At 33.9% G+C, this 27,945-nt stretch overlaps 1 protein-coding gene across 4 annotated transcripts; it reads right to left on the bottom strand.

Moving 5' to 3' along the window:
* Positions 1-381: 381 nt before the first annotated feature.
* LOC107037322 (rho GTPase-activating protein 190) lies at positions 382-27,715 on the bottom strand. 4 transcript variants are annotated; one of them, XM_015255818.1, is made up of 20 exons: positions 27,463-27,715; positions 23,197-23,962; positions 20,305-21,215; positions 17,100-17,309; positions 16,882-16,893; positions 16,460-16,646; positions 16,257-16,372; positions 15,356-15,508; positions 14,998-15,236; positions 13,807-14,179; positions 12,626-13,056; positions 12,322-12,505; positions 10,005-10,195; positions 8,240-8,881; positions 4,589-4,768; positions 4,344-4,396; positions 3,046-3,562; positions 2,330-2,380; positions 2,146-2,242; positions 382-1,790 (listed from the first exon to the last, which is right to left on the bottom strand). In XM_015255818.1, exons 2-20 carry the CDS (start codon positions 23,365-23,367, stop codon positions 1,592-1,594), a joined length of 4,917 nt encoding a protein of 1,638 aa, XP_015111304.1. In that variant the 5' UTR covers positions 23,368-23,962; positions 27,463-27,715; the 3' UTR covers positions 382-1,591. The 4 variants fall into 4 exon arrangements, with proteins under 4 accessions (XP_015111304.1, XP_015111305.1, XP_015111306.1 ...); XM_015255819.1 differs by having other exon boundaries at positions 3,046-3,544; XM_015255820.1 differs by lacking the exon at positions 4,589-4,768.
* Positions 27,716-27,945: the final 230 nt, after the last annotated feature.

Genomic DNA, 27,945 nt, shown 5'->3' with positions numbered 1-27,945 from the left:
GCGCAGCACACGCGGCTGATCTCGTAATATGAAAAGCGTATTTTTTTAAAATTACGAGCATTTCCTACAAATAGTGTATTAAAAAAACTTCCACCGTAAAAATAATCAAAATCATTTCCGAAAGTTTAGACAATTTCAATTATTTATATATAAACAACGAATATTTAAACAAATAATTCTGTGCGAAATGTAATTTGAATGACGCTGAATGTTCATGATTTTGTTGAAATTTTTCTCACGCAATTTAATTGACAAATTTGATGATTGAAAATAGTTGAATCTATAGTGTGGTTTGTACTAAACTGTAAAAGATACGTGGATATCCTTAAATCGCATTCAATGTCACTCTCCTGAAAATTGCAAGTCAATCGTCCAAGAAATTTCAAATTTTTTTCTAACAGTGTAGGTGACAATCCAAATAAATCCTGTAAATTTACGCACTTCAAACAAATGAAAAAATATATATATAAAAAATAAAAAACATTATACTTCCTTGAATTAAGAATACGGAGATTCTTACGTTCAAAATTTAATTCTTTATTCAAGAATATTCCCTTCTCCGTTTGTTCCAATTCTTGAACGAAAAATTTAAATATTGTCAATTGATCAACACCAAAAATTAATGTTTTTCCTTCAAAACTATTTTCTTTCCGTGAAATATTCTCCCAAAATCACTCATGCCCGAGATAATAATCACAATAATAAGATAAAACTCATTAAATTTCACCCCTTCAACGCAGTATTCAAACCTGCCCCAAAAAAACCCTCACTCTCCTACCCATCCCCATTAACCAATTAGACGGAATGGTGTAAGCAAATATATCACTGCCGTGCATCGATCACCATCAAACAAACTACAATCGGCATGGCACAACTCATTTTTCTCTCTCTCTCCACGAAATAATTGAGGATAAATCACACTCCTATGGTTCATTTAATTTACAATTGTTATTTTAATCATGAAAAAACGTCCATGGAAAATTCGACTATTGACGATCGTCCCACAACACCTCATCAATTAACATTACCAATTGTCCTTTTTCCCTCCCTTGAATTCCCACTTGCATTAATGAAAAAAAAAAAAAAAGCAACATCGACCTTTTTGTTCATTTCCTTAATCACTATTTCCATTCGCAATAAATAATTCGCTCTCGAGTATAATAAACACATTCACACAATTTTAATGGTATCTGCATTGACTCTACTGCTCATTATCCCCAGTGACGATCGTCCAAGACAATTGATCAGTTGCAAAAGAAGTTTCATTATTTTTTAAAAATTCAATTCATCTTATTTACCCAGTATTAAGTGAATCTGGATCAACGCAAAATGCGCTCTAGTATTAATTATTGATATTGTTAAGAGTAGGACCAAGCGCTATGTTTTCTTTCATTGTTTCAGTAATTCTATGTAAATTCATTAGTTATTCATTATTTATAATGAACTTTACTGCTTCGGATAAATCATTAAAAAATTCACTTACTTTATACACCATTTTTAGGTCCTTCTGTGACAGTCCGTGAGTTAATTATTAATTGTTTGGATTTATTCACGTGTGTATGTGTATTTTGTGTTGTTGAGAAATTCGTTACTAAACCATTACGATGGCCTCTTTGTCGCAGAAGAGGAAGGGGTACTGGTCGATCATCGTTTGAACGACGTCCTCGAGGTATGGCCTCATTGCTTCGAATCTCCCGAGGTCGCTGAACTCTATTGGTAATAGGGTAGGCCACCAGCATATTGCCAGATTCTTACTGTCCATGCTGTTTAATTTGCAATTTTCAGCAACTCTGAGGAAGAGATGAAGAATTAATGGGTGTTGGTTTTTTAGGAAAAATCGATCTTTAGAGGATTCGAGTGGAAAATCACATTCAAAAAAATTTTGTAGAAAAACCTAGGCAATTTTGCTAGAAAATTCCATCGGATTTCGATTGAAGCTTCATTTTTTCTGATCCCACTGAAAAATTCCGCTTATTTTGCGCTTAACGCAAATATTTAATGGAAAATATTCTATTGAAAAAATCTATGGAATTTGATTTTTCTGTACAACTTATTCGGTTCAGATATCTCCTATTAAAATTCTACGGCTCTTTATGGAACCCCCTCCATAAAAAATTATAATTTAATTTTCTAACCAAAACTTACTTTACAAAATGTTGAAAAATAAACTTCAGAACGTCAAAATTGACTGGATTCAATTTATTGAGCATCAATCGTAGGGCAAGAAGTCTACAACTTCGATCTGCGAACAAGACAATGGAAAAAAAACAATTATGAGAGGATTCCTTGCAAAAATTAATCTAAACGGACAACTTATTATGACACTGACCTTCCATATTCATGCACGTAGCAGACATTGGTTTACTGATACCTCGTGCACCTGATTAAAAATCACAGAAACATTAATTAACATTGATTTTAAAGAATGGACGAATCGTTTATAAGGAGTTATTCCAAAGACAACCCCGACAAAATAATTAATATAAGTTTTGTTACAATTTCCGCAAAATCTACTAATTCGTAAAAGGTTCGTCAGGTAATTTCATAGATATCTATGAAACTAGTAAGTTTAGAGAGCTTATTATCTATTAAACACTGCAGAACAGCTAGTTAGAATTTTCTTCAACAGCTGCAAAATATTATAAAGATTATCTAGGGGAATGTGGGGCAAAATGAAACAGCTGAAAAATAACTATTCGACGCAATTCAAGCAAAAAAAATTTTTTTATCAACTTTTTTTATTTCTGGGAGTACTAATGAGAATAACAGTTTTCTATTCGTCTTATAATTCAATTAATTAGATTATGCCGACTACACTTTTCTTTTTTTATTCTTTTTTTCTTTTTTTTTATTCTCCTCCAGTCAAAACTTCTAAATAATTTTCTGTTCAGGAGAATAGAAAATTATTATTCTCATCAGTACTCCCAAGAATAAAAAAAGTTAATAAACAACATTTTTTTGCACTCTCCCCTATGATAAACATGGTGACAATCGGAAGAAAAATCTATTTTCTAAGGATATGCTTTAATCATTAAAAAATCATACCAGAAATGTCCTCCAACTCTGCCATGCGCTCCTTATCAATCAAGGGTGGTAATCGTTTCGAGAAGAAGTCCTTGAGAGCAGTGGCGACGGCATTCACAGGAATGTCTAACGAATGAATATCCACATTTCCATCCTCCTCAAACTTCTGGAAGAGAAGTTCCACGTGTGCTCGATTTCCAGGAACTCTGTAGATGCCCTCAGAGTCGAGTCCCTCGTCCTCAATGAATCTCACGCACTTCTCGAGGAACAGAGGTATTCTGTTGGTCTCACTCTGTGCAAAGTCCTCGATGAGTGACTGTTGCGATTGTCCAGACATTGTTGAGCCTGGATTTGTCCCTTTGGTCTGCTTTATCTTCTCCTGCTTCTTCTTCTCTCGTTCCTTCTCCTTCTCAGCATTTTTCCTCAACTTCTCCTCCTTCTGCCGACGTTTCTCCAACTTCTCGTCCTCCTTCGCCTTCTGCTTGTCCTTCTTCCTCGTCAGCTTGTCACCGTCCTTACCCTTCGTTAATATTCCAAACTGTAATATCTTAAATTGTACAGGTCTAGTATTGTATTATTAATCCAGCAGTGAAGTAGCAGTGAACAAGTCTTTATCTGTGAGTGAAAATTCAAGACACTGATGAGGGTCTTTCCTTCTTCACAATTTCGTGGGGTCCAAGAACAGGCTCTCGGCATTTTTACCTAAACTTCATAGTTTCAGAAATATCAGGTCAGTTCATAAGCTCGTGTGTATTTGGGAATGTCGAGCGTGTGACTCATTTATTTATGCACAAAAAAATTTAATGGAAAAACCTAGCCAATTCGTTAGAAAATTCTATTGGATTTCTGTTGAACTTTCTGTTAATTCTTGGTCGGTTCTATTGAAATATTCAATAGAAAAAGCCAATAGAAAAAGTCAATAGAATTCCCTCAGCTCAAATTTTCAAAGTTTTTTTCATCCTATTTTTATTTTTTTCTCATTAAGAAAATCAAACAAAAAAACAAAAAAAGGCATCGAGATGTTATTGAAGGGTTATAGAGATTAGTTGCAGATAACGATGTAGATAACAATATATATTTGATTAACGAAATGTACTCTATGTTTCTTCACTTTTCATGTCCTAAAAAATACGCACGAATTTGTGGACAGACCTGATACTTTAAAACATTTTATATTCATTTTTTCCAAGTCCAAAAAGAATTTGTTAGACATTTAACTCATATCTTGGGAAAATTAATTGAAATGCTTATAATTTTTTCGAGGTTTTCACAAAAAAAGTTGTCCTACTTCGCTGCAGAATTTTTTGAAAAATACTTACACTTGGGGAATTAATCTCTCGGGGAGAGGAAACGTCCAGACTCGATTCATCATCTGAAAATGTTCACTCATAAGTGATAATTACCACAAAAAATTCTCATCTTTAATGAATGAGTCATAGTCTTCAATTGATTAAACTAAATATTCTATTTTTCTCCATTTTAAAATCATGCAAAGCAAGTAGATTGTTATGTTATCTGATAATTTTCTTTTTTAATCATTCTAAAATTAAAGAATCGGACTCACAGGACACACTGAACATATCCTGGGTCACGTGTTTCAGGTTGAATGGATGCTGTAGCGTTGCAGCTGAATTTCCAAATCTCTTTCTCACACTAACCGGCGCGTGTTTATTAGCTTTTAATCTTGATCTCGTGCCGTGTTCAGGCTCACTAGACTCTGAGCTATCCGGTGTTTCACTCGATACTGATAATAAATAACGACTTTTAAGAAACTAATTTTCCCCCATTATTAATTAAAAACTTTTATAATTCACAAAACGGTCGAAACGTAATGATTCGATTTTTCATCTCGTCAAAAATCAAATTCCCTTAATAATTACGAATTTTTTTGAAAGAAAAAAATCAGTAGTGAAGTGGTAACACGCTTTAAGGTGAAACGGAACCCTGGGTCGATATGAACTTTTAGAATTGTGTTTTCTACTGCAATTATTATTTTTTGTTTATGAAACTACTGCAGTGACTCAACAATGCAATGATCGAGTTGATAAAGTAAATTCGTAGATATAACATAATAATTGTAGGAAATAACGCAATTCTAAAAATTCATATAGACGCAAGGGTTCGTTTCTCCTTAAATCGATTTAGGCCTTAGCTGAGTTTTTGAGGAATATCTCCGAATCTAAGGGAGATAGCGAAATTTTTGTAATGACCTTCCTTGCAGAGCTAATTGAGGGCTAAAAAAAGGTTTCAACAAAAATTTTGCTATCTCCCTTGGATTCCGAGATATTCATTGGAAACTGGCCAATATACGAAATCTACTTGAACGCTTTTACCGCTTCACTACTGAAATGTCGAGAAAACTTTCAGCCCCGAACTTTTCTCCTAAAAGCACAGAGTTACTGAGACGAAATTAAACAAAAATATTCAAATTTTTTTGGTGAAATTATTCTCTTTGATCAAAAAGGAAGTGACTGCATCAAATAATTATCTTCGTTTTTAATTCAATAACATACCCACACCAATGAACCCTGAGCTATCCCACATTCTCTTTAAGGGGAGACCGCAGTAAAATTTGAAAGCTCTCGTTAGAGCTGGGGAGTTATTGAGCGAATTTTGATATATGATGGTAGGCGTTAAAAAGTGGAAAAAATGATGACCACAAACGATTTTGCCCCGTGAATGAACGAAAAACGTTTTTCATTTTTACCTTTAAAATCATCCGAGTGCCTCAGTTTTCATACGATTGACAATTTTTTTTGAATATGTTCTTAGTCCCCAAAGAAAAAAGGTATGCATCCATTTTACGGTGTAATACGATCCGCTGAATACGTGCCCTAATCCAATGAAGATTTTGAGATCTCACCGCGGTCTTCCCTTAAGAATATCTAAGTATCTTTTACAGTTTGGTACAGACCACACTATAGATTCAACCATTTTTAATTACCAAACTTGTCAATTAAATTGCGTAAGGAAAGATTTGAAAAACAATCATGAACTCAGCGTCATTGAAATTACGTTTTGTACAGAATTTTCATTTTTAATGAGTAATTGAAATTGTTTAAATTTTTGAAATTTTATTTTCTTAGGCATGAAATTGATTTCTGGTAAAAATTTTAATGTGAATAAATTCGTTACGATTCCGAACAAATGATTTTTATGGTGAAAAATGGATTGTTTCTAAAATTATTCCTAAAAACTGCTCGAAATTTTTAAAAATTGCAATTTTTAAATTATTCCATCAATCTTCCCCCAAAAGTAAACTTTCTAATTTTTTTCAGGTTTTTAAAATGTGTTCTAACCGTTCAAGATCAAGATTCAAATTCAGGTCTGCAAAGTTTAAATAATAAAATTGTAAAATGTCCGGAAACTTAGGGTCAAACGGATCTCAAATGAAAGCTCTGACGTTCGATTACAAAAGTAGAAACGCATTTCACTGGAGAAAAAATAGCCAAAATACTTGGATATCCTTAAATAAAATCTCTACTAATTTCCTACAAACGCCGAAAAACGATCAGCGATAAGTATTTGAGAATTTAGCTGAAGAATCAAGTGATACTGGAAAAAACATAAGGATATTCGTTTGTATCCTAAAAGGTCGTCTCAGCACTTCATCAGATACCTATGGATTCTTGCATTTCAGAGGATTTTGAATCGTCTGAATATAACTTGCCAAGAGCCTTTGTGCTTCTAAATAGAAACATTGTAATCTTAAAAATCTAAGTTTTCAGTTTTTTGCGTAAATAATTTGCGCTCAGGATCTAGATCATGTTTGCAGGCTATGTACCTATGTATGTATGTGCGTATATATATATATATATATATGTGACCGATTTTTTTACGTTTTTGTCAAAAATCAATTGATCAAATTTTGTACTTTTCTTAAGGTACTTCCTCAGTGAGTTATGCTTGGTGAAAATTTCGCAATGAACTGAAGACCTAAAATTTGGATCATATGTTGACGACAATGTTGACGACATATAAAAATGACTCCCAAAATTTCAAGTATTTTTTCTGCGCGAATTAGTGAGATATCCATCGTCAAACATTCAATTTTTGTCTTTTTTAAGTTTTTGTCGATGCATATCTCGAAAATTCGCGTGGAAAAAATACTTAAAATTTTGGGAATCGTTTTTAGCTCTTCAGTTCATTGCGAAATTTTCATTAAGTATAACTCACTGAGGAAGTACGTTAATAGAATGTAGAGTCCAATGAGCCCTAGAATTCAATACCAAAATAATTTTAATCGGTGATGTAGTCTTCCAAATTTTGATATGTTTCTGGATTTAGGTTTGCCGCAATTACTCAACAAATAATTGTGCAAATGGATTCAACTGTGACTCAAAACATTTTTTTCAATGTTATCCAAACCGAGTTCAAAGATGGTACCGATTGCAATATCAATTCTCGACTCATAGCCGTAAGCATATCAAATCACGAAATTAAGGCTCACAGAGGTCGGAAATAAAGGTCAAAACTTACATGTGGGTCAGAAATCAGGGTCAAAAATAAGAATTAGAAATAAGGGTCAAATATAAGTGTCCGAAATTACGTTGAAGTATAGGGATCACAAGTCCCTGGGAACCCTAATTTAAGCAAAAATATCCATTCGGAAGCAAATTGCTAATTTATCAGCAAAATTACCACATCAAGCTGTAAGAAATAGCAATTGCCCACTTGTTTTTGTCTACTACAAATGAACTTTGATGAGTTTTTAGAAAATGTGAGTCAAAAACAATCTTCTGAAAGTGGTTCCATTTATAAAAATATCGATCACTTTCGGCAGCAAATTTGTTCAAAAATTTAGAAAATTAGCAGCATTCTGCTACCCCTTAATCTTTCCGCTCCCTTCAGCCCTAGACACAATCAACACTCAGTCCCACTATTCAATGAATTGGAGAATTGATTTTAAAAAATGAAAACAAAATTCATACTCTGAAGTAATATTCACTTGCAATTGATAAATTTCCCCACGAAACATTAAAAAAATACTACGAATAAATGTTGATCGTGGCAGTAGTCCGAAGGAGCTAAAATATTTAAAAAAGTCTCACTTATACTATTTTAATCCACAGAGTTATTATTCTCTCCAATATCCCTTGACTCGCCACCCAAACTCAACAACGCGGATATGATTTTCATCGCAATATTTGCAGAGTAAAATAAAATTACCCGCATCTTCTTAAAACCAACCCAATAAAACAAACAAAACTCTTACCCCTTTCAGTGAGATCAATTCGCCAAGTTTTATCATCCTTAATACTGTAATTGAGCCCGACAATGCCGTCACCACTGGTCATGCTCCCCAGAGAAGGTACTTTGGGCGTAGCAACAGGAATAGCAGCCCTCTTCTTCCGTGTCCTCTTGTGCGTCGTTGGTTTCTTATTAGCCTTAGCAATGACATCAGCAACCCTCTGTCTCTCCAAAGAACTCCACTCCGAGTCCGAGTCACTGTAAGACGGCTGTCCTTTTTCCCTCCTATGTCGTAATTTTGATTTATTATTTGAAATTGAATCCTGGACTAATGCATAAGCGTACTCTCCCTCGTACGATGGATAGAGATTTGGTACAACGTCTTTGGGATGAGCGTACTCAAGATCAACGAGCTCTGGTGTTGCCAGTGGTGCATGCCCCATTTTCGATGAATGCTCGACTTTTTCACCAGTATTCATACGTGCTATTGCATCAGTTACATTTGAAAAGTCCTTCAGATTAATTTTTCCAGGCTGTTTCAATGTTTGACTGTTTCCCTTGGGTCTTGACTTTATCTGGGGTATGTGACGACGACCTGTCGTAAATGCACGGTGGGAGTACGAGTTGGAGACCCCGTCTTGATGCATAAATGTGTCTTTCACCCAGCCTGCGAATTTTAAACAAAGAAATTGATATATCATTACAATTGTGTACGGATTATGCTATGCCAGAGTTATGTTGAAGAATGTAGGGAAATTTGTATGGAAAGTATGGACCTTATGTAAAAACCTTGTGTGATTTACTTGTTCGTCACACTTTGATTATTTTTCCTTCGCCTTGTATATTTATACCTTTTTTTTCATTATATCTCTCTATATTATAAAAATCTAGATCGACATCTGGTGATAACAATTTGGTACTCGAAATTAAGACTCCGATATTAAGGATCATGAGGGTCAGAATAAGGGTCACGAGGATCAGATTAATGATTATGTGAGTAAAATTAATGGTCGTAAGATTAAGGGTCACAAGGGTCAGATTAAGGATCGATATAAGTGTCACAAGAGTCAAATTACTGTCATGGGGGTCAGAAACTAAGGGTCACAAGGGTCAAAATAAGGGTCTCAATATCTCTCTATATTGTAAAAATCCAAATCGACTTTTGGTGATGAAACTTTCGTGCTCTAAATTAAGACTCCAAAATTAAGGGTCAGAAAGGAAGGGTCAAAATAAGGTCATGGGGGTTAAATGGGGGTCGTAGCCCCCTAGCGTTATTGTATATTTTACTTCGAAACCTGTATCAGAATGTATAACTATTTTTAATCAAGACCACTGCACACATGCATGGGTTTCCTCTTTGCTATGGAAATTCAAAAACTCCGCTATACTGAAATCTACCGAGCATCAATTCCCGGTGATGAATGAGATTTTCACTTATTTAAAAGAAACTTTCCCTAAAAATCAGAGGGAAAAGTTCAAATTTCCACTAATTTTTCCTCAAATCTGGTCTTACTCTACTGTAATTGAGATATATTTCTCTCAATTATGCCCGAGGAAGCTACAATATTTATCAAAAGAATATTTAGCCAACGCTATTATTACTCATAGTGATTATTATTTTATTTTTATCGTCATTATTGTTACTTTTTCTGAATTCATATGGTTGGTTTGATTTACCAATATCCTTTGATTCTCCACCCAGGAAAAATCAATCTCGAAAAAACACGAAACTTTTTTTCCGTCATTGTAACGGGTGAATGAGTTGTATTGAGATTGAGTGAGGCTTTTACCTGTCAATTTATTGGCGAAATCTCCTCCTTTGAGCAACTCTCGCTCTCGCTCCTCCCGGTGGAAGTCCACTTGACTGTAAATGTCACTGTCATCGCTGGGTGTTGCACGGTGGTCATTGAACTGCTCGTTGAGCCCAGGATCACCGAGATCACCGTCTGGCGTTAGTTGCTCGTACGACTCCGATCCACTTCTGAAAGTAACAGACATACTGTTTCGCATTAGATTTTTCTGTTGAATATATCAAGATCTGTGTTGATGATTAATTATTTGTTAATTTCAGGGATGACTGGGCCAGTTGCGATCTCCCATTAACTAAGTCGTCACTTAAGAGAGAGAGAGAGAGAGAGAGAGAGAGAGAGAGAGAGAGAGAAAGAGTAAATTTTGAAGTTCAATGATTTCATTCAAGGGAGTATCTAGAATTTATCCCTAGGAGACCAAACATGAATTAAACCAAGGGTTAAATCAATGTTAACTCCAATGAGGCTAGGGTATAAACAAAAAATTATTCTCCACCTTGAATATTCAAAAATTGTTAAGTATAGCATATGGTTGACCTAGGCTCAGTTACACAAAGCCCAGTTAAGACAATCCTCAGTTAAGTAGCCGAATAAATAAACATAATCTGCCGATAAATTTTGATCGAAAATTCATCGAAGGCATTTCAGCAAAAAACGTGATGTATCGATGTATCATCACTACTTAGCCAATAATACCACTAATTATGAAGTATTTAGTCAATATTCACGACCGAATGGCCGAATGAAAGCACTTTATGACGAAAAAAATGTCCAACTGTAGAATAACTACTCCAGACAGAAATTTATGCTGACGATTTATTTGGCTAACAAGGCTTGGTGCAGCCGACCCCTAATATAAGAACACTTTACTTGTTATTAATAAAAAATTTATTTGGATCAAAGAAAGGTTCATTAATAATAAAAAGCATTAATTTCACATAAACAGAACCTCAAGTAGAGAAACATTTTTGATTTGAATAAAGACTTTAATTTGTACTATTTAATAAAACTTATTTATTTGATTCATTTTTGACCGGTTGCACCAAGTCCAGTGAAGAAAATCCTCAGTTGAGCATCAGAATAAATAAAAATAATTTGTTGATCAATTATAATCGAAAGTTCCTCGATGGTATTTCACCAAATGACGTGGTATATCGATGTATCATAACTCTTTGGCAATAATACCACGAATTATGAAATATTGAGTCAATATTCACGACCAGATGCCTGAATGAAAGCATTCCACAACGAATTCCACAAATTGCCTACCTGTGGAATAAATTTACTACAGGCATAAATTTATTCTGACGATTTATTTGGCTGACAAGGCTTGGTTCAACCCTTCCTTAATCTATGATTGTGTTATCCAATTAATAGGATTAATTTCTGGTGTAAAAATACAAACTTGTGTCAATTCGGTAAAATATTACAACAGTCAAAGGGTTTTCGCATAAAAATATTCGTTCCGATTTGACATACGAAATGCTCAATTCAATCTAATTTATGGAGCAACATGATCATACTAATTGATATACTAATGTATTCTGTAACATATTTTTAAAAGAAATATTTGATATTCCTCCTATGATATTATTAAACTAGAATTTTTTACACTGGAAAATATTTGTTCCCAGAAGAAAATATTCTAATGAAATTAAATTTTTCGATCATTGTAAACAGATTAAAGGGAATTAATGTCCGCAGAAAATTTTAATATTCGTAAATGAGGAATATTGATAAAATTTCCATAAACTCTTTCATTTCTACTCATATTCACGATAACCTCTTCATAGAATTTGAGAATGTCAAAAACAGGGACAAAAATCACTGTTGGATTTTTGTCAATAAAAATTGACCTATAATACTACACTATTAAGTTGAATTGAGTATGTTTACACTCCACCACACTTCTTCCAAAAATTTCAATATTTTGATTTTCCTTACCGACAAAGATGAATTTTTTGCATTTTTATTAAAAAATTGAAACAGCTCAATCCAGATGAGCTATTCAGAAGTGAAATGAACAGAATGTCCCAAATGTATGCACCAGAACAGGATTATTACAAATTTTAGAAATGAATACCCCATGATAAAATAAGATATCTCAATGACATAAGATTTCTTTTCATTAAATTTGTTACAACCCTGAGAAAAGTAAGTTCTGTATACGCCCCAATCCCGAAAAACAACACAATTTCCTTCAAATATGGAAAAATCCGATGTGAAAATGTGTAAACATCCTCAACGTATCACATTTCAGCACTTGAATCCTGCATAATTGCATGTTAAGATGCCTTACCCGTCATCTGGTGTCTGCAGGTGATAACTCTCGTGTCTCGGTGGTGGCATTGGATGTAGTGCAGAGTACTCCAAAGTGCCCTCACCACTGTCGTTGAGATTGCCAGGCTCCTCCATGTTGAACGCCTGCTCAATCTCCGGTTTTTTCTCCCAAACTTCCTTGAAGAATGGTGTATAGAACGCAGCTAAAATAGAACAGAAAAAAATACAAGAACAATAAAAAAAGAAATGTACAAGAACAATAAAAACAATTCAGTGCTCCAACTCGAGGTACAAGGGAGTGAATAATAAATACAAGTCCTTACTTTTTTGCTGACAACTCGATGCTGACGTCATGAAATGCGCTTGCAAGCGATCTGCGGTTGCATTTCCCTCGGTGATAAGTAGGTGACTAAGATCACTAGTGAAGAATGCATTGGCTCCACCGGTGTCGGTGACAGCCATTATTTGAATTGGTAAATTTGGTATGTTCATTGAGAATGCATTCAATGTTGCGAGGGATGCTTTTCTCTTTGTCGAGTACACGAGTATAAAACCGTGCACTAATTCATCTCTGAAGGCATTAGCACCGTGAAAACTCGAGATTATCACCTCGACTCTTCTTTTTGACTCGCCCAGGAATGTTTCGAGGACTATTGACTTTTCACCGCTCAAAAAGCAACACTGGTGGCTCAGGAGAGGGCCCAGTACATTTTCCACCGAGTATGGATCTCCACAGAACATGCACATGATTATCCTGGAATTAGAGCGAAGGGTTGAGTTTCTTTTTATGTTTGTAAATGTAGAACGAGTGAGTTTATAGATTTTCCAGGCGTATTTTTGCTTCCGAATGGGAGCATTGTAATTATTCAAATTTAACTTCTGGATTTTTTGTTATATCGACCCAGTATAATCCAAAAAGTCCGAAAATACAATTTTTAGACCATATCCGTACGTATGTAAACTAATTTTTCAGCGATTGTTCGCTCATGAATCGATGGAATTGAATCTTTTTTTTCCTCAAACGCAGCTATTATTGAGCCCTATCAATCGCCATTAATTAAAATTTAATTTATCCATTAATTTTTTCAATTTTTTCAAAAATTGTTTGTTTCACGAACAAAAAAATGTTACGAATTGATTGAATGATGGCTTTGAAAATTTGTTCGGATGTTCTTTGGACCAAGTTCGAAGATGGAGGTGATAGCAATAATCGTTATTTTGATTCATTTGAAAATGTGTAAAAGTTTTGTATTTTTTGACAATTCAGATGAAAATTTTTAATAGTGCTAAAAAGGTCATTTGACATTTCACCCTGCAGCCGTTATTTTCTGCAATGAACTCTCAATTAGCAGAAATTTTACACTGTTATGATACCCTAAAAAAACCCGGGAACCCCCGAAATAATTTTTAAATGTCAAACTCATTCAATTCTAGGGACTATTACTTGGAAGTTCACTTGAAGTATTAACGGACAGTTTCCGAGGAGATTTATGAAGATGTTTACCTGATGTCAGGCTCCAAACACTCGATGACACTCTGGTAAATGTTCAAGAAGCCAGCGCGATGATTTATCGACTGTATGAGCTGCTGTAGGGCGTCTTTAACAAGAGAACTTGGAAAACGCTTGTCAGGCTCCAAATCTTCGACGCAAACGTCGATAAATGGACACTGCAAGCTGTCAGCAAGATTTTGTCCCTCCTCTCTCAGTCTCATTGCCTCCATCTCGTCAATTGTCGATTCAGGAATGAACATTATTACTATTGGAAGACCTTGAAACGGTAATCTGTCCTCCTGCTCGAGATTTGACAGGAGAGTTTTCTCCAGAGATGATCTTATGTATTCGAATGAATCTTCGTTCGAGTAAACACAGAATGATCCTGCAAAGAAACATCAAAATTGGTATTTTCAATAGATACAATAAATTATCATTTTTCTCAATCAAATCAATAGTTTAAACTAGTCTAGTAATCCCACAAAATTACGAAAACTGTAATTTTCTTCTTCTCCTTCTTCTTCTTTTCCTTTTTCTTCTTCTCATTTTCTTCGCACATATAATAAACTAGACCGCTTATCCTTTTCTCCATTCAAATCGTGAAAACTTCATGATGACTTAATGTGAAAATGAAAAAGTAAAATCCATTACATTTCATACTCTCAGGTATGCATTATAAAAATTAATGTAATAGAAACAAGTTCTATTACATATTTATAAGAAGCAAATGTTTGAAAAAATATCAATATTCTGCGAAATTTAATTTAGATAATACTGACAGGGTATGAATTTTTTCAAATTTTTCCCATGCAATTTAGTTGAAAAATTCAAACACTGAAAATATCCAAAAGTGCAGCGTAGCCCGGCCGAAGAATGAAGCTACTTTAAATCGTAACACCACGAGAGCTTGTGTATAAGGCTCATTTTGTTCATTTCATTTTTCGATACCCATAAGTTCTAAAATTTTGAAATTGTTGCCGATGTTCACCCTGTGTTTGATACAATCAATAGAAAAAAAAAAACAATTTTCTAGTGAAGATTGGAAAATCGAATTTTATAAGGACATACATGGCATCCTTAAAAACCAAAATAAAAAAGAGAAGAATGAACTAGCACAATCAATTTCAAAACAAACAATTCTTGGAATTGAATAGAATAATCGATGTCGAATCATAAGAAATTTTTATAAAATGTGATATTTACCATGTGGCATAAAATCGGAAGTAGTAAATGAATTGTGTGGTAATCCAACGTCACCATCAATAACCCTGTATCCAAGTGTATACAACTGACAATCAATTTCCACCTCGTCATCCTCGGTTTGAGTTTTAATTTCATGGGCAAATTCATTTCCCAATCCATTGCTGCCTAGTATAACCAAATTTAGCTGATTATTCTCGGACGTTAATTGCCATTGACTACTGTGGTTCCACGACGAGGGCCTGTAAAGTTGTATGTCATTATTGTGCGTACCACTATTGATGAAAGGATTTATCATTTCATTCATGAACGAGAAGGAGGCGGAGGAAGGGAGAAGGTGGGGGAGAGTTATTTTACATACCTGTGGGCTTTTGTACCCAGTATTCGTTCAATCAGCGCGTCCATGCAATTTGGGAATGCTGGACAGTGTTCACGAATTGGACAATGCACGAAGCCCAAATGTTGGAACAACATTAATTTGCGGTCCTGGTCGAGTCTGTCCAGTGTCTTGTACCTGTTTTAATTGATTAAAAGGATTAAATAGTTGTAAATAAAAATTTTAATACTCAATTACTGTTATTTTGAAGGGGGATAGAAGTGCTTTAGGCATTCCAACACAAATTCGAAGGAACTTAAGAATATCCAAGTCTCTTTTACAGTTTGGTACAGACCACACTGTGGATTCAACCATTTTCAATCATTAAATTTGTCAATTAAATTGCGTGAGAAACATTTGAAAAAGTCATGAACATTGAGCGTCATTCAAATTACATTTTGCACACTTTTTTAAACATTCTTTGTTTATAAATAAATAATTGAAATTGTTTAAACTTTCGGAAACCTTATTTTTTAGGCATGAAATCGGTTTCTAGTAAAATTCTGAATATGAATACCTTTTTTACAATTTCAAACAAATAATTTTTACGATTTTACGGCTTTTCGAATAAAAAAGAATTCGTTTCATTCGCTTCAATATTATTTTGCAAATGTCTTCGAAATTAGAGAACTGAGAAGAATTTATCGAGATCTTTGTCACAAAAAAATATGACCTACAGGAAGAAATTCTCTCAAACTTTATTGCGAATTAAAATTAAAAATCAGCAAAAATAAAAACTAAAGTAGAAATGTCTGTTAGTTATATACGATTTCTCGAAAATGAATCCAAAAAACGAAAATGAATGCACAAAAAAATTTCCTCGACATTTCAATCTCGATCTAATAGTTCTAATTTCGCATGCTTTCAAGTGGATAATAATTCCTACCTAAAATCATCCAGTAAAGCGTCCATAATTTCCTTGATGTCATCTTGCGTAATGGTACCAGACGGTGCTATACTCTTGAAATGATAAAACAAGTCTGCATGTTCGAGCAACAATTCCTGAAAAAAAACCAACAAAAAACCCCCCAATAAATCACTCAAAACTCCCACCCCAACCGTCCATTTTCACCGTGAAGAAATGCATACCTGGAAATTATGCTTAGCACGTTCAATAATTTCCTTCTGATGTTGATCGTAAATCTCCTGACAATCGTGATGTGAAAGTGCCTCAAAGCACTCGCGCCCCATGAACAACACCCGCACCTCTGACAAGTGTTTTCCAGGCGTGACATATCCAGTTTCCTCCAGCAATTGTTTGAACTGTTTTTTCCATCTAATTGAAACACTCACATTTTAATAAATTCCCCAGAAATGTTCGAAGCAAATTCACATGGAAAATGACAGGAGTTGAATGAAAAATAGAGTTATAATTCTATTCTACCGGTCAATGAAAATTAATTCAATGACATGTGAATGAATAAATTAAATGAATTCATGCGGGCACTGAGTCACATCAAAGAGCTATTCAAATGACATCTCTTAAGCGCTAAAAAGCGAATGTTCATTACCTTTTTGGAAGTCTGCATAAAGAAACGCCACCCAGAACGAAGCAAAAGCATTAAATTATTAGTATTATACCTACTTAATAACTAATCTCAAATGATAAAAATGATATGAAATTAATATAACTAATATTGTCACTAATATTAATCGACATACCTAATAAATGCTATATTGGAACCTAAGTAATTGTTAATAATACAACGAAGAAATTTAATTAACATACTCTAGTCTCCTTTGTTCCTGCTGGAGGGCATTGATGTGGTTTTTGAAGACAGTTTCGGCCTCGGGTGTCTCTAGAACGTCGTAAGGAATTTTTGTGGTGTTATTCTCCCCAAAGTCGTAGTCGATCCAGGAAATGTCCTCTGGACACTCGTAAAAGTGTTGATGGAAGTCTGGGTGTTCTTTTATGTACTGTTGCACTGTAGACCATTCCCTAGAAATAAAATTGATAAGGATGTAAGGACTGAAAAAAATATTGATAAATCAGGTATTGAACTTCTAAAACGGACCCCTACGAGGCCAGCGCACGGGAAATATTTTCCCCGGCATAATGATAAGGTATAAAAACGAGAGCCAACTCCATGTTTTTTTTTTCATATTTCCTTTTGGATATTATGGTGTACTATTTTTTTGTCAACACTGTTTTTTTTGTATATAAAATGTAAATATTGTTACTGACTGAAATAAATCAATTGTTAAACAAAAAAAAGGGAGCCAGCTTAGCTTTGGTACTAGAAGGATGGGTGGCCGCGAGGGAACACCTCTGAAAAGGTTCGAATTTTTCGAAAGCTGGAAGAAGCATTAGGAATTAATATGCTGCAGGAAAAGTGAAATCCGTAAGAAACCGAAAGGTATACGGTAATGAGAAAGTCATTAACTTCTAAAACCAAATATCCCCGTCGGATATAATTTTGTGCTTAATAAGACAATCATTTTGGAAATGGAGAGAATTCTTGGACATTCTTCTATATTCCAGGATTTTTTCTGTAAAAAAAACTCTTTGCAGAGAAAAAAGTATGCAGTTTCTAGACTCAATTTACTGATTGTCATAACCTCAAGAAGACGTACGCAGAATTAGCAACTGATTATTCCACTTCAGAATAAAAATCCAAGAATCCAGTATCAAAGACAGACTTATTTCCAGTGAGAAAAGTTTATAAATCAATAACCATTGAGTTCTTAGGGATATCCAAGTATCTTACAGTTTGCTACAGACCACACTATAGAATCAATCATTCTCAATCATCAAATTTGTGAATTAAATTGCAGAGAATTGTTACTCTTTTGAATATTCATTGTTTATAAATAAATGATTGAAATTGTTTAAACTATCGGAAACCTTATTTTTGCTTCCGAATGGAAGCATTATAATCGTTCAATTTTCAGATTCTCAAATTTTGATTGGAAACGATGTGGACTGGTCTGAAACGTAAAAATACGAAGTTTAATGAACATGTCTGCATGTGAGCATGTCCACCGTCACCTTCCCGGTGGTCAATTTGTAGAAAATTGAGTAATCTATTGGCTAAAGTAATTCCAAAAAATCTTCAATTTTGTCACATTAAAGGTCTTAATGAGAACTAGCTCTGCGCAAAATTTCAGCCCGATCGATCTAATAGTTTTTGAGAAAAAGCGATTCGTTTTTCAATCGTTTTCCGCAAATATCTTCAAAACTAGTGGACCGATTTCGATTTATTTCCCAAAATATTCGTTTCGATGCCTTCTATTCAAATCAATCAAAACATATATACCCGTTCATAAAGTTTTGGAGATATTTCGGTTTTTTCATAAAAATATACTTTGCAATCACCCTAGCTTGTGTAAAAATCGAGATATCAACTTGAAATTTGGACAGAAAATATATATACCCGTTCATACGAAGTATTCGAAACATTGGAATTTTTATAGAACCCATAGAGATGGCAGTAACCATCTGAAATTTTTGCTGGTAGTTAGTGTTGTAAAGCTATCAACTTTTGTAATATTTCAGAGCATTCGGAAGCCTGCCATCAAAGTATTGATGGCGAAAAAAAATAAGACATCACTCCGTGACATGCTCACTTCATATGCTCGCTGTCCCCTGCTTGTTTTAGGCACGAATCGATTTCTGGTAAAATTCTGAATGTGAATAAATTTGTTACGATTTCGAGCAAATGATTTTTAAGGTGGAAAATTGATTGTTTATAAATTATTTATAGAAAATATTCGTAATTTTTCAAAATTGAAATTTTTCAATTATTTCATGCATCTTCCTCCAAACGTAAACTTTCTCATTTTGTTTTCAGATTTCAAAAATATTTTCTAACGGTCCAATGTCGACATTCAAATTCAGACCTGGAAAGTTTGAATAATAAAATCACTGTAAAATGTCCGGAAACTTAGGGTCAAATGAGGTTCTAATAAAAGCTCTAATGTTCGACTACAACAGTAGAAAAGAATTTCACTGGAGAAAAAATAGCCAAAGTACTTGGATATCCTTAAATTAAGAACCTTTTCGTTCTGAAATTGAGAACATTGAAAATGAATTCAATTCAGGATGAATTGAGCATTAGTTTAAGATTAATTGAATCCAAATGGTCAGTGATGCACTTTGAGTAACAGAAAAATTAAAACTATAAACAGATTAGATTTAAAACAGGAAAATTCATTAATTCAAGAACGAGAATTTTTTCTCGATTCAAGAACTTCTTATTAAAAAAAAAAATTCCGAGTTCCAGAATCAATATTTTCCAATTAACAGAGAAAATCTTCCTTAATAAGAACAATTATAATCGATTCAAGTAAAAATGAATGACAATTAAAACTTTTTTCTCTCATTCTTAGGGAAATTTTCTTAAAATAAGTTCATTTTGCCTTATTTCTGAATGAGAAAACAAACATTTTTGGAAAAGTACATCTTTACTTGCATCAAGAAACTCATGGCTCAAAAATGAACAATAAAATATCTTTCACTAACGAAAAAAAAATTTCGTCAGGAGATTTTCTACTTGTCCCAAAAACAAAGATAATTTATTTATAACAAGAAAGTGATTTCTCAAACCGAGTCTAGTTGAATCAATCTATTCATCAACTTTTTACCCTCACATCCAAAATATTTCGATACAAAAATTTCGCGACGAAAGTTATTTGTCCTCAGTGTAAGACATTTTTTCGTTATCAATTTTCGAGCCATAAGTTTCTTGATACGAGTCAAGACGTGTTTCAAAGAACTTTTTCTCAGTGCAGAAGTCTGAATTGCCTAGATTTTCATTGAAATCTAGAATCTTTTTATCTATACTGACGTGTTCAAGAAGATAATTTTTATGCGTCAATATTTCGTCTTCTCAACTTCATGTTCATCTCAATACCGAACACCCAAATTCTTCACAAATTCCCACAAAAAATCCAGAATAAGATAAAGTAAATAGACAAAAGGAAAATCAACTCACTCATTAATAAGACTCGAAATATCAGGACAGATCTCGTGAAGAATCTCCGGCAGCATATCCAAGTATCCCTGAATCTTCTTGGCCACCTGTTCATCCTTAAGTTTCTTAATATGTCGTCTAAACAATCTCTGCGTAGCATCGATTCCGAACAACTCCACAAAGTTCTGAAATTCTTTGTGTTGTCCCAGTTTCTTGGATGCTTGAGACCAGAGTGCTCGATAATCCGTCACATGTATTCTGATTAATCTCTGAAGTGACTCTGTCGATGCATCCAACAGTTCCTTGCGTGCCCTAGCTGCCTCGGCAAATGGTACAACCTTACTCCTCATTTTCGTTTTATCAATAATTTGTGCCAAGACTAGAAATGCATTGTCGATGTTAATATTCTCGTGTGCTGATGTTTCAACAACAACTATTGAATTTTTGTACTCCTTTCTCATTATCAATTTCTCAGCCTCCTTGACATATTGCTCATTAGCATCATCATTCTTCGTTGTAACAAGTACAACTGGTTTTTTAGTTTTAATCAAATTATTAAGTATATTAGCTACAATCTCAATTTGCTTTTCGATTGTACGATTTGGTACGACACTCACATCAAATACACATAAAAAACCATCGATGTTTAATTTACCATCAGGCAATACTTTTTGCTCATATTCTTTTTCAATTCCAAGCTGATTCTTACAAATGTACATGAGTTTTTCAGCGCTCGTTATCTTTGTTCCTGAGCATCTCTTTGCGTATGGCTCCATTTTACCACCCTTGAATGGTTGAAATGAAGCATCGTCTATGAACTCTGTGTGCTCTATCACTTGAAAGTTATACTCTGTACCATCTTCAGCTGCTTTAATCACTTCACCCCAGTAGAGGAAGTGATCGTTGTTCACTACACGACCACTAAAATCCGACTGTAATCGAAATTTTTAATTACGGTATTAACATGTTGAAGTTTTAATGATATCAGAATGGCCTTTGTGATTGGATGGTGTAGAACGTAAAGTTGGTACAAATTATTTTGTAGATATCTTTGATATTAAGGGGAGGTTACTATGAGCTTTAATAGCCGCCGGCTATTGGAATGAGTTTTCTCCTACAGTGAAGATCGATTATACATGTCTAAAAACGAATAATTAGCGCAAAAAAAACAATTGTTCAATGTTCATTTACCCCGCAAATGCTTAAAATGTTAAAAATACACTGGGGACTCCAATATTTGAGCTACAGAGGTCTTTCTTTTTTAAATTTTTTTGGAAAAATATGTGCAATAACAATTACGAATTAGGGTTTTTGAAATGCATCTCCTACACAGCTAATTTCGTTATTATTTTAATGAAAAATTGCAACATTCATGTAAAATAGTCCGAAAAATACACCAGGTGGCCAAGGAAATAATGACCAGTTAGTAAACAATTGATTTTTTTGTAATAAGTATTCGCAAAATCTCTAAATTAAATTAAATGTCTAAATTTAAATTTAGACATATATAATCGATTTTCAATGCATGAGCAATCTCTCACTCCAATATCCCACGACTTTTACAACTCACAAGTAATCTCCCTTTAAAAGGATCAGATGAAAACGGTGAGACTTTTTTTCTTTAGCTGCGGAGATATTTTCAAAATAATTGACGTAATTTTTTAAAAATTACTCTCTTTGGAATGGCATGTCAGGAGACTTTCATAATATGCATGAAAAAATTTAATAAAACTAGAGACGTACGCGCGCTATGCGCGTGTATGGTTTTGCATGTGGCCCTATAATATGATTTTTCATTTCGTTTTATTGTATTTAGAAAAAAAGAATATATATATATGCATATATGTAGACGTTCACGTGAAAAAGGGCCACTTTGTCGATTCTAGTTTCCGAGATATTCACGTTTTTGTGTCAGCAACTTCCATTTGCACTAATGTTAAATTGTGTTTTCCATCTTCTCCAACGACATAATTTTTGACCCTATGAAGATCATTTTGGGCTCAAAATGTGCGGAATGTTATCAATATTATCAGAGTATACATAACACCATATCGACAAAGTGGTCCCTTTTCATACGGACTTCCACATATATATCCGAATAAACCGGTGACAAAAAACTTTACATTGGATTTTTTATAATGGAAATTCACACAAATTCGGTGGGATATTCTATTGGATTTCTATTGAAATTCTATTGAAAATTGATTAGTTTTTCGATAGGCTGGTACTGATGAAAAACAGAAAAAACTTTTGTACTATCAAGGAAATAAATTAATTGAATTGTATAATTAGTTTTTCAGCGATTCTATGAAATATTCAGCAACTTTTCTGCGTCTTTTTCCAATCGAAAACATTCAGCAGAAATTATTTTTTAGAAGAAGGTCAATAGAATTTGATCTTTCTATACAACTTACTTTTAGATATTTTCTATAGAAATTCCTCTTCACTTTTCTCTTCTCTCAATAAAAATCAAACCAAAAAACTTGAAAGATTTAGGCAAACGAATTTCTCCAAAAAATATTTCAGAATAAGTTGCATAGAAAAATCAAATGTTGACTTTTTCTGTAAAATAATGTCCTTCCAACATTTTCTATTGTAAAAAAAGCACAGAAAACCCGCGGAAACGAAATCCATGAAAAATTCATTCCTCAGCTTCAAAAAGTTTTTTAAACATTTCCTTAGAAAATAATCTCCACGGAATTCTTTACGTTTTATGTTGAAGTCTCGGAAATGATCGCGCATTAGTCTGCTAATATTTCCAAAACTAATTTTCCCGGAAGAAAATAGAAAAAATGTCTCTTCCTCTCAAAAATATCGCCAAAACAACCAGAAGAAAATTTTACAACATTTTCTATTCATTACGTTTTAGCATAAATTACATTTCTAATAAATGAATAGATAAGTCATTTTTACCTGTGACAGTACTGAAATATGGTCAACGCTGTAATCATCGCTGAGTGATCTCATGAATCTATTGCACAGACATGATTTACCAACGCCAACCTGTCCTTTGTCCTTCTCAGTGCCAGACAGGCCAACGACAGCCACGTTAATCCCCTTCAAGTTATCGTTCTTTCGAGCCATTTTTGCAAAGTTAAATTTCCAAAATCACCGAAAATCCAATAGCCGCGAACGTATTCAATCAATTAATTGGACTTTTCCCCGAAAGTCGTCTTCTTCCAATATTTTATTTCAAAACTCTACTTCAGAATTAGCGATCAGAGTGACCTTGAGGTTTCCATTAACATTGGACACAATAAGTGCCCTTGTTACACTTTCTTCTGAATAATTAGAGAGTTCTGTTTAGTATCTTTGGTCGTTCTACCGCGAATTAACACGTTGTATAAAAATGATCAAAGTCCCCCTTTGGCAACATCTTTGCCAATTGCCCTCACTGCCTCCTCAGAAATCACCGAATGAAGTTTATTTAACTCCAATATTCCGTCGCATCTTCAATTATTTATCACAACAGAAATCACTAAACCTCACGTTACCTCAATCCTCACTGTTATGTATAAAAAACATTCGTTGCATTTGGTGTTTACTATTCAGAATTATAAATTAGAATGGTGTATTAAAATTACGGACTTTATCGTTAATTATTCTGGTATTTTTTAATGAATTTAAATATGTTTATCACGACTATGAGCAACGTTAGTCTGGAATGGCACTGTTTAATCTGGAATAAAGAAAAATTGCTGCTTCAGCCAACGGGAAATTCTCTCGTTTCTTCTGTTATACTTAAGATTTTATGTAAATCATTGCATTAATGGAAATGGAGCAATGACAGCAACATGCAATAAATGCACTAAAACAAACAAAAAATGAATTACAATCCATGTCTATTGAATTGTTAACTATTTGAGATGTTAATTCTTTAATAGAAAAAAACACATAAAAAGGCATGAAAATTCGAGGAAATCTGGAGTTAATTCTAAAATGATTCCTTCCTAAAAAAGAAATGTTAATATCGATGCAAGCAGTTGGAAAAATAAGTCACTCGTAATCTTACGTATATTTGTAGAAAATCATGGTCAGGAAATTGCACCTCCAACACATCAATACGAAACTCATTTTTTCATTCATTCGTTCATTCCCACTATATCAAAAATATAGTTTCAGTTATTTCATAATGGAATGATGAAGAAACAGTGATCAGAGCCGGATGAACACTTTATGAATTTAAATTGGAAAATGTTCGTCACTCATGGAATCCATAAACGAGACGAAATAATTTTTTTCAATGGGAAATACACTCTTATTCCTGCGATGAGGCTAGACTGAAGTCAATTGATGAATTAGTTCCGGAACTATTACCATAAAAAAAGTCATTAATATCCGTATTGCTGCTCAACTCTGTATCATTCCAGGAGAAAATATCAAAAGACTTTAGCTAGGGAATGTCAATTGCTACACGAAGGTTTTTTTTATTATTTCTCCGACCACCACACGTCAACGAGAGAATGACAACGATCAACAGATACGAAAACCAAAGGATTAGAGTCTCTGCTAATTATAAAAATGATCACCGAAATGCGCAGTTTTAAGATAGATTCATAAACGACCATTTTCGTAGGCAATTTTCATGTCTATGAGAACAGGTTTTGTGAGTTTTATCTGTATTTTTGTAAAAGGGACTCACTTGCTTCAGAGATATGTGTAATTCCGTATTCTAGCCGAACTATCCTGAAAGACCTACATTACAAATGTATGGAAGTCATCGCAATTTTCCTCAATGATAGTAATTTGAAAGTATGAGTGCTCGAAATGATAATATGAATGTACTACGCACATGTCGCGTATATGTACATCTATGCGTGCGAACAATTCCCTTATACATGCTATATATACACAATTTTTTAAATATAATAGTTGGCTGTATAATTTTGTAAAATTTCAAAGTATTCAATCAATTTAATATTTTGATAAAGCGATCTTGGTAAAAAAAATTGCGAGGATGTTTAGAATCTGGATACATTAAAAAATTAATCCTCGAAAAATTAATCAACATTATATCCCAAATGAATATTTTTGGGAGAAAATGCGAAGACACCTTTTTTATTTATAGATATTTATTACTATGATCAGTTGCTCCGGAGACATTTCCAAAATAATCTGCAAAGATGTCTTAACCTTGGATGAATTAGGAACATGAATCCCCACTGGATTAATATTGATTACCTCCGAAGTGAGCAGTTTTGAGATAAAATGTGAAACTTTTTTCAGAAAATTTCATCGGCCATGTAAAAAGTCTTTCGACATTTTTCTCTACAGCCACTCGCTCCAGAGATATTTGAAAATTGATAAATTGAAAAAACGAATCCCCAAGGAATCAGTTTCCATTAACATCCAAAATTTGAAAATACCTTTCTTGTAAGAAATTTCACTGGCTACAAAAAGGTCTATTAAAATTTTTCTCTACAACCACTTGCTCCGAAAACAATCTGTAATTCTGCAATTTAGTTTTGAACTTGCATAAATTTTAAAAGTCTCCAAAAAGAATTGTATTATCAATCTGAAGACACTTTTTTGTAGGGAATCTAATCGGCTATAAATCAGGTCTTTTACCGTTCGTCTCTATAACCACTCGCTTCGAAAATATTTGGAAATTTTGGCGCATCCATACAACATTTTTATCTCCAGAAGTTTATTATAGCTTGTAAGGAAAAATTTTTAATTTAAAATTAAAAATTAAATTTGAAAGGAAGTATAAGGAATGTATCATTTTTAATTTTTTTAATTTAAAAATTTGTATCTCCGGAGCATGGGAGACATCTCTAGACATTTATTACTATGGTCCCATGAGATGAAAATGTTATATGGATGCTCCAAAATTTCTTGCAGATTATTTAGAAAAATTTTCAATTTAAAATTAAAATTTTTCCCTATAATCACTGCATTTTTTTTACTCGCATAAATTCCAAAAGCTAGTCCCCAAGAAGAATTTTATTATGAATCTAAAGAAATCTGCAATCTACATAAAATTTGTAGAGAATTTAATCGACTGCAAATAAAGTCTTTTACAATTTGCAGTATCCCCACAACATTCTTTAAATTTCAAACAAATTAATTACGAAAAATGTCTAGAACTACTACACTGTTAGAAAGTTCTTGAAATTTCAGTCACAATGTCATCTGAATTCTCGATGTTCTCGATGTGAAAACATTCATAAAAGTTCTCATTAATCTTGAAAACTCAAAAAAATAGAATTTTTCATATTAAACAATCATTGATTTTCCAATGAACACTTGAATTTCGAAACTCATTCTGAAAATTGAACATAACATAGAATTCAATTTTCAACAGATTGAGAATTCAGAAAAGTTGTTGCCTAAATTTTCAAAATTTTCAGTATTTTTCAGTGCCGTATGGGCCTGCAAATCGAGAATAACTTGAATATTCAAGAAATTAACTGATTAGTCAATGAGAAAATATACAGGAATTTCATGTACCTTTGTGTTAAAAATATCAAGCTTTTTCGCTTGAACTTTCAAGAGTAATTTTTTAAAAGTGTAAAAAAAAGTCAAAGGGCAATATAACACGAGACATTTTTCGGGACTGGAAAAATGAAAAAAACCTCTGCTCGAAACTCGCCACAGAATCCCCCAAAAATATCGAACTGACCCCCATTTAACATGTGAAAAATGCACTCGCTACGTATTATCAATTCATTTTCGCCACCACGAGTTTCGGAAACTTTTCCGTCACTTGTCCTCCCGAGAAAAATTTATTGATTGAGCACGGTAGTCCACATTAGGTTAATAATGCACGGATATCTGTCACAACAATGGAAAAACCAATGTGTCAAGCTCAGAGTGATCGAACGCAGGCAAATACGACCAAAAAGCTGTACCCCATGCAGAAAAAAAACCGAAGCAACTTGAATAAACGAAAGAACATTTAGTCTTATTCCCCACATCATTCAATAATTCATGAATGGGAAAATTGAATGAAGTAAAAAAATGACGAGTATGAATAGATCAATATGCATTGTACACAAGCGTGGACGTTGAATAACGCGAGTGAAATTCACTGACAAAATCACCGAGAGAACAACTCGCTGGAGAGTCAATTTTTACCAACATTTCGCCCCATTCCCATGATTTCACTCGAGTTCTCAATTCTGGAAATGAGAAATGAGAAAATGATGCTTCGGAGTTCGATATTACTATACTGACCTGTCTGGCACGCCAGCCGGCCGTCACTTTTGTTAATAATCAATCCACTTTCAAACAACCGGTGTATCTTGACTGGTTAACACTCGCACACATATTGAAATGACAATTTTCGTACTTGATGAGATTAAATTGCGGATGACTATTGTTTGGATGTTGAGTTTAATGATGAAAGTATGTAAATAAGTTGAACGTCAAATATCGAGTACTGCTCCAGCAGCGGAGCCATCTTGGTGGGTGGGCACACGACAATTAATGTTTTTTACTCGGTTCGTACGGAATTGCAGGTATATTTTGGGAATGAGTAGTACAAATGGGCTCCGGGGGGCTGCGAGAGAGATGGAAACGGTTGGTGGCTTGTCTTACACACCAGCGTGAGAAGGTTGTGGGGACGCCATGCAGGTGGCGGCAGTGGTGGAAATGCTGACAAAGAGGGCTCAGATCTCGGGGTTCAGGCGACTCCAAGCCAAAAATCGTATCACCCCA

Source organism: Diachasma alloeum, unplaced genomic scaffold (genome assembly GCF_001412515.2).
Source record: "Diachasma alloeum isolate Michigan unplaced genomic scaffold, Dall2.0 Dall_scaffold_00216, whole genome shotgun sequence".
In the NCBI taxonomy this organism is placed as follows: domain Eukaryota; kingdom Metazoa; phylum Arthropoda; class Insecta; order Hymenoptera; family Braconidae; genus Diachasma; species Diachasma alloeum.
The sequence above is the reverse complement of the archived record's forward strand: the minus strand, read 5'-3'. Positions and strand labels throughout refer to the sequence as shown.

Excerpts from the sequence above, each read along its gene's own strand:
- LOC107037322 (XM_015255818.1), bottom strand. The coding sequence starts at position 23,367 with ATGGCTCGAAAGAACGATAACTTGAAGGGGATTAACGTGGCTGTCGTT. Across the intron at positions 15,509-16,256 it reads GCTTTACTGGATGATTTTAG|GTACAAGACACTGGACAGAC; the intron begins GTAGGAATTATT and ends CAATTAAAACAG. Across the intron at positions 4,397-4,588 it reads GGATATGTTCAGTGTGTCCT|ATGATGAATCGAGTCTGGAC; the intron begins GTGAGTCCGATT and ends GAACATTTTCAG.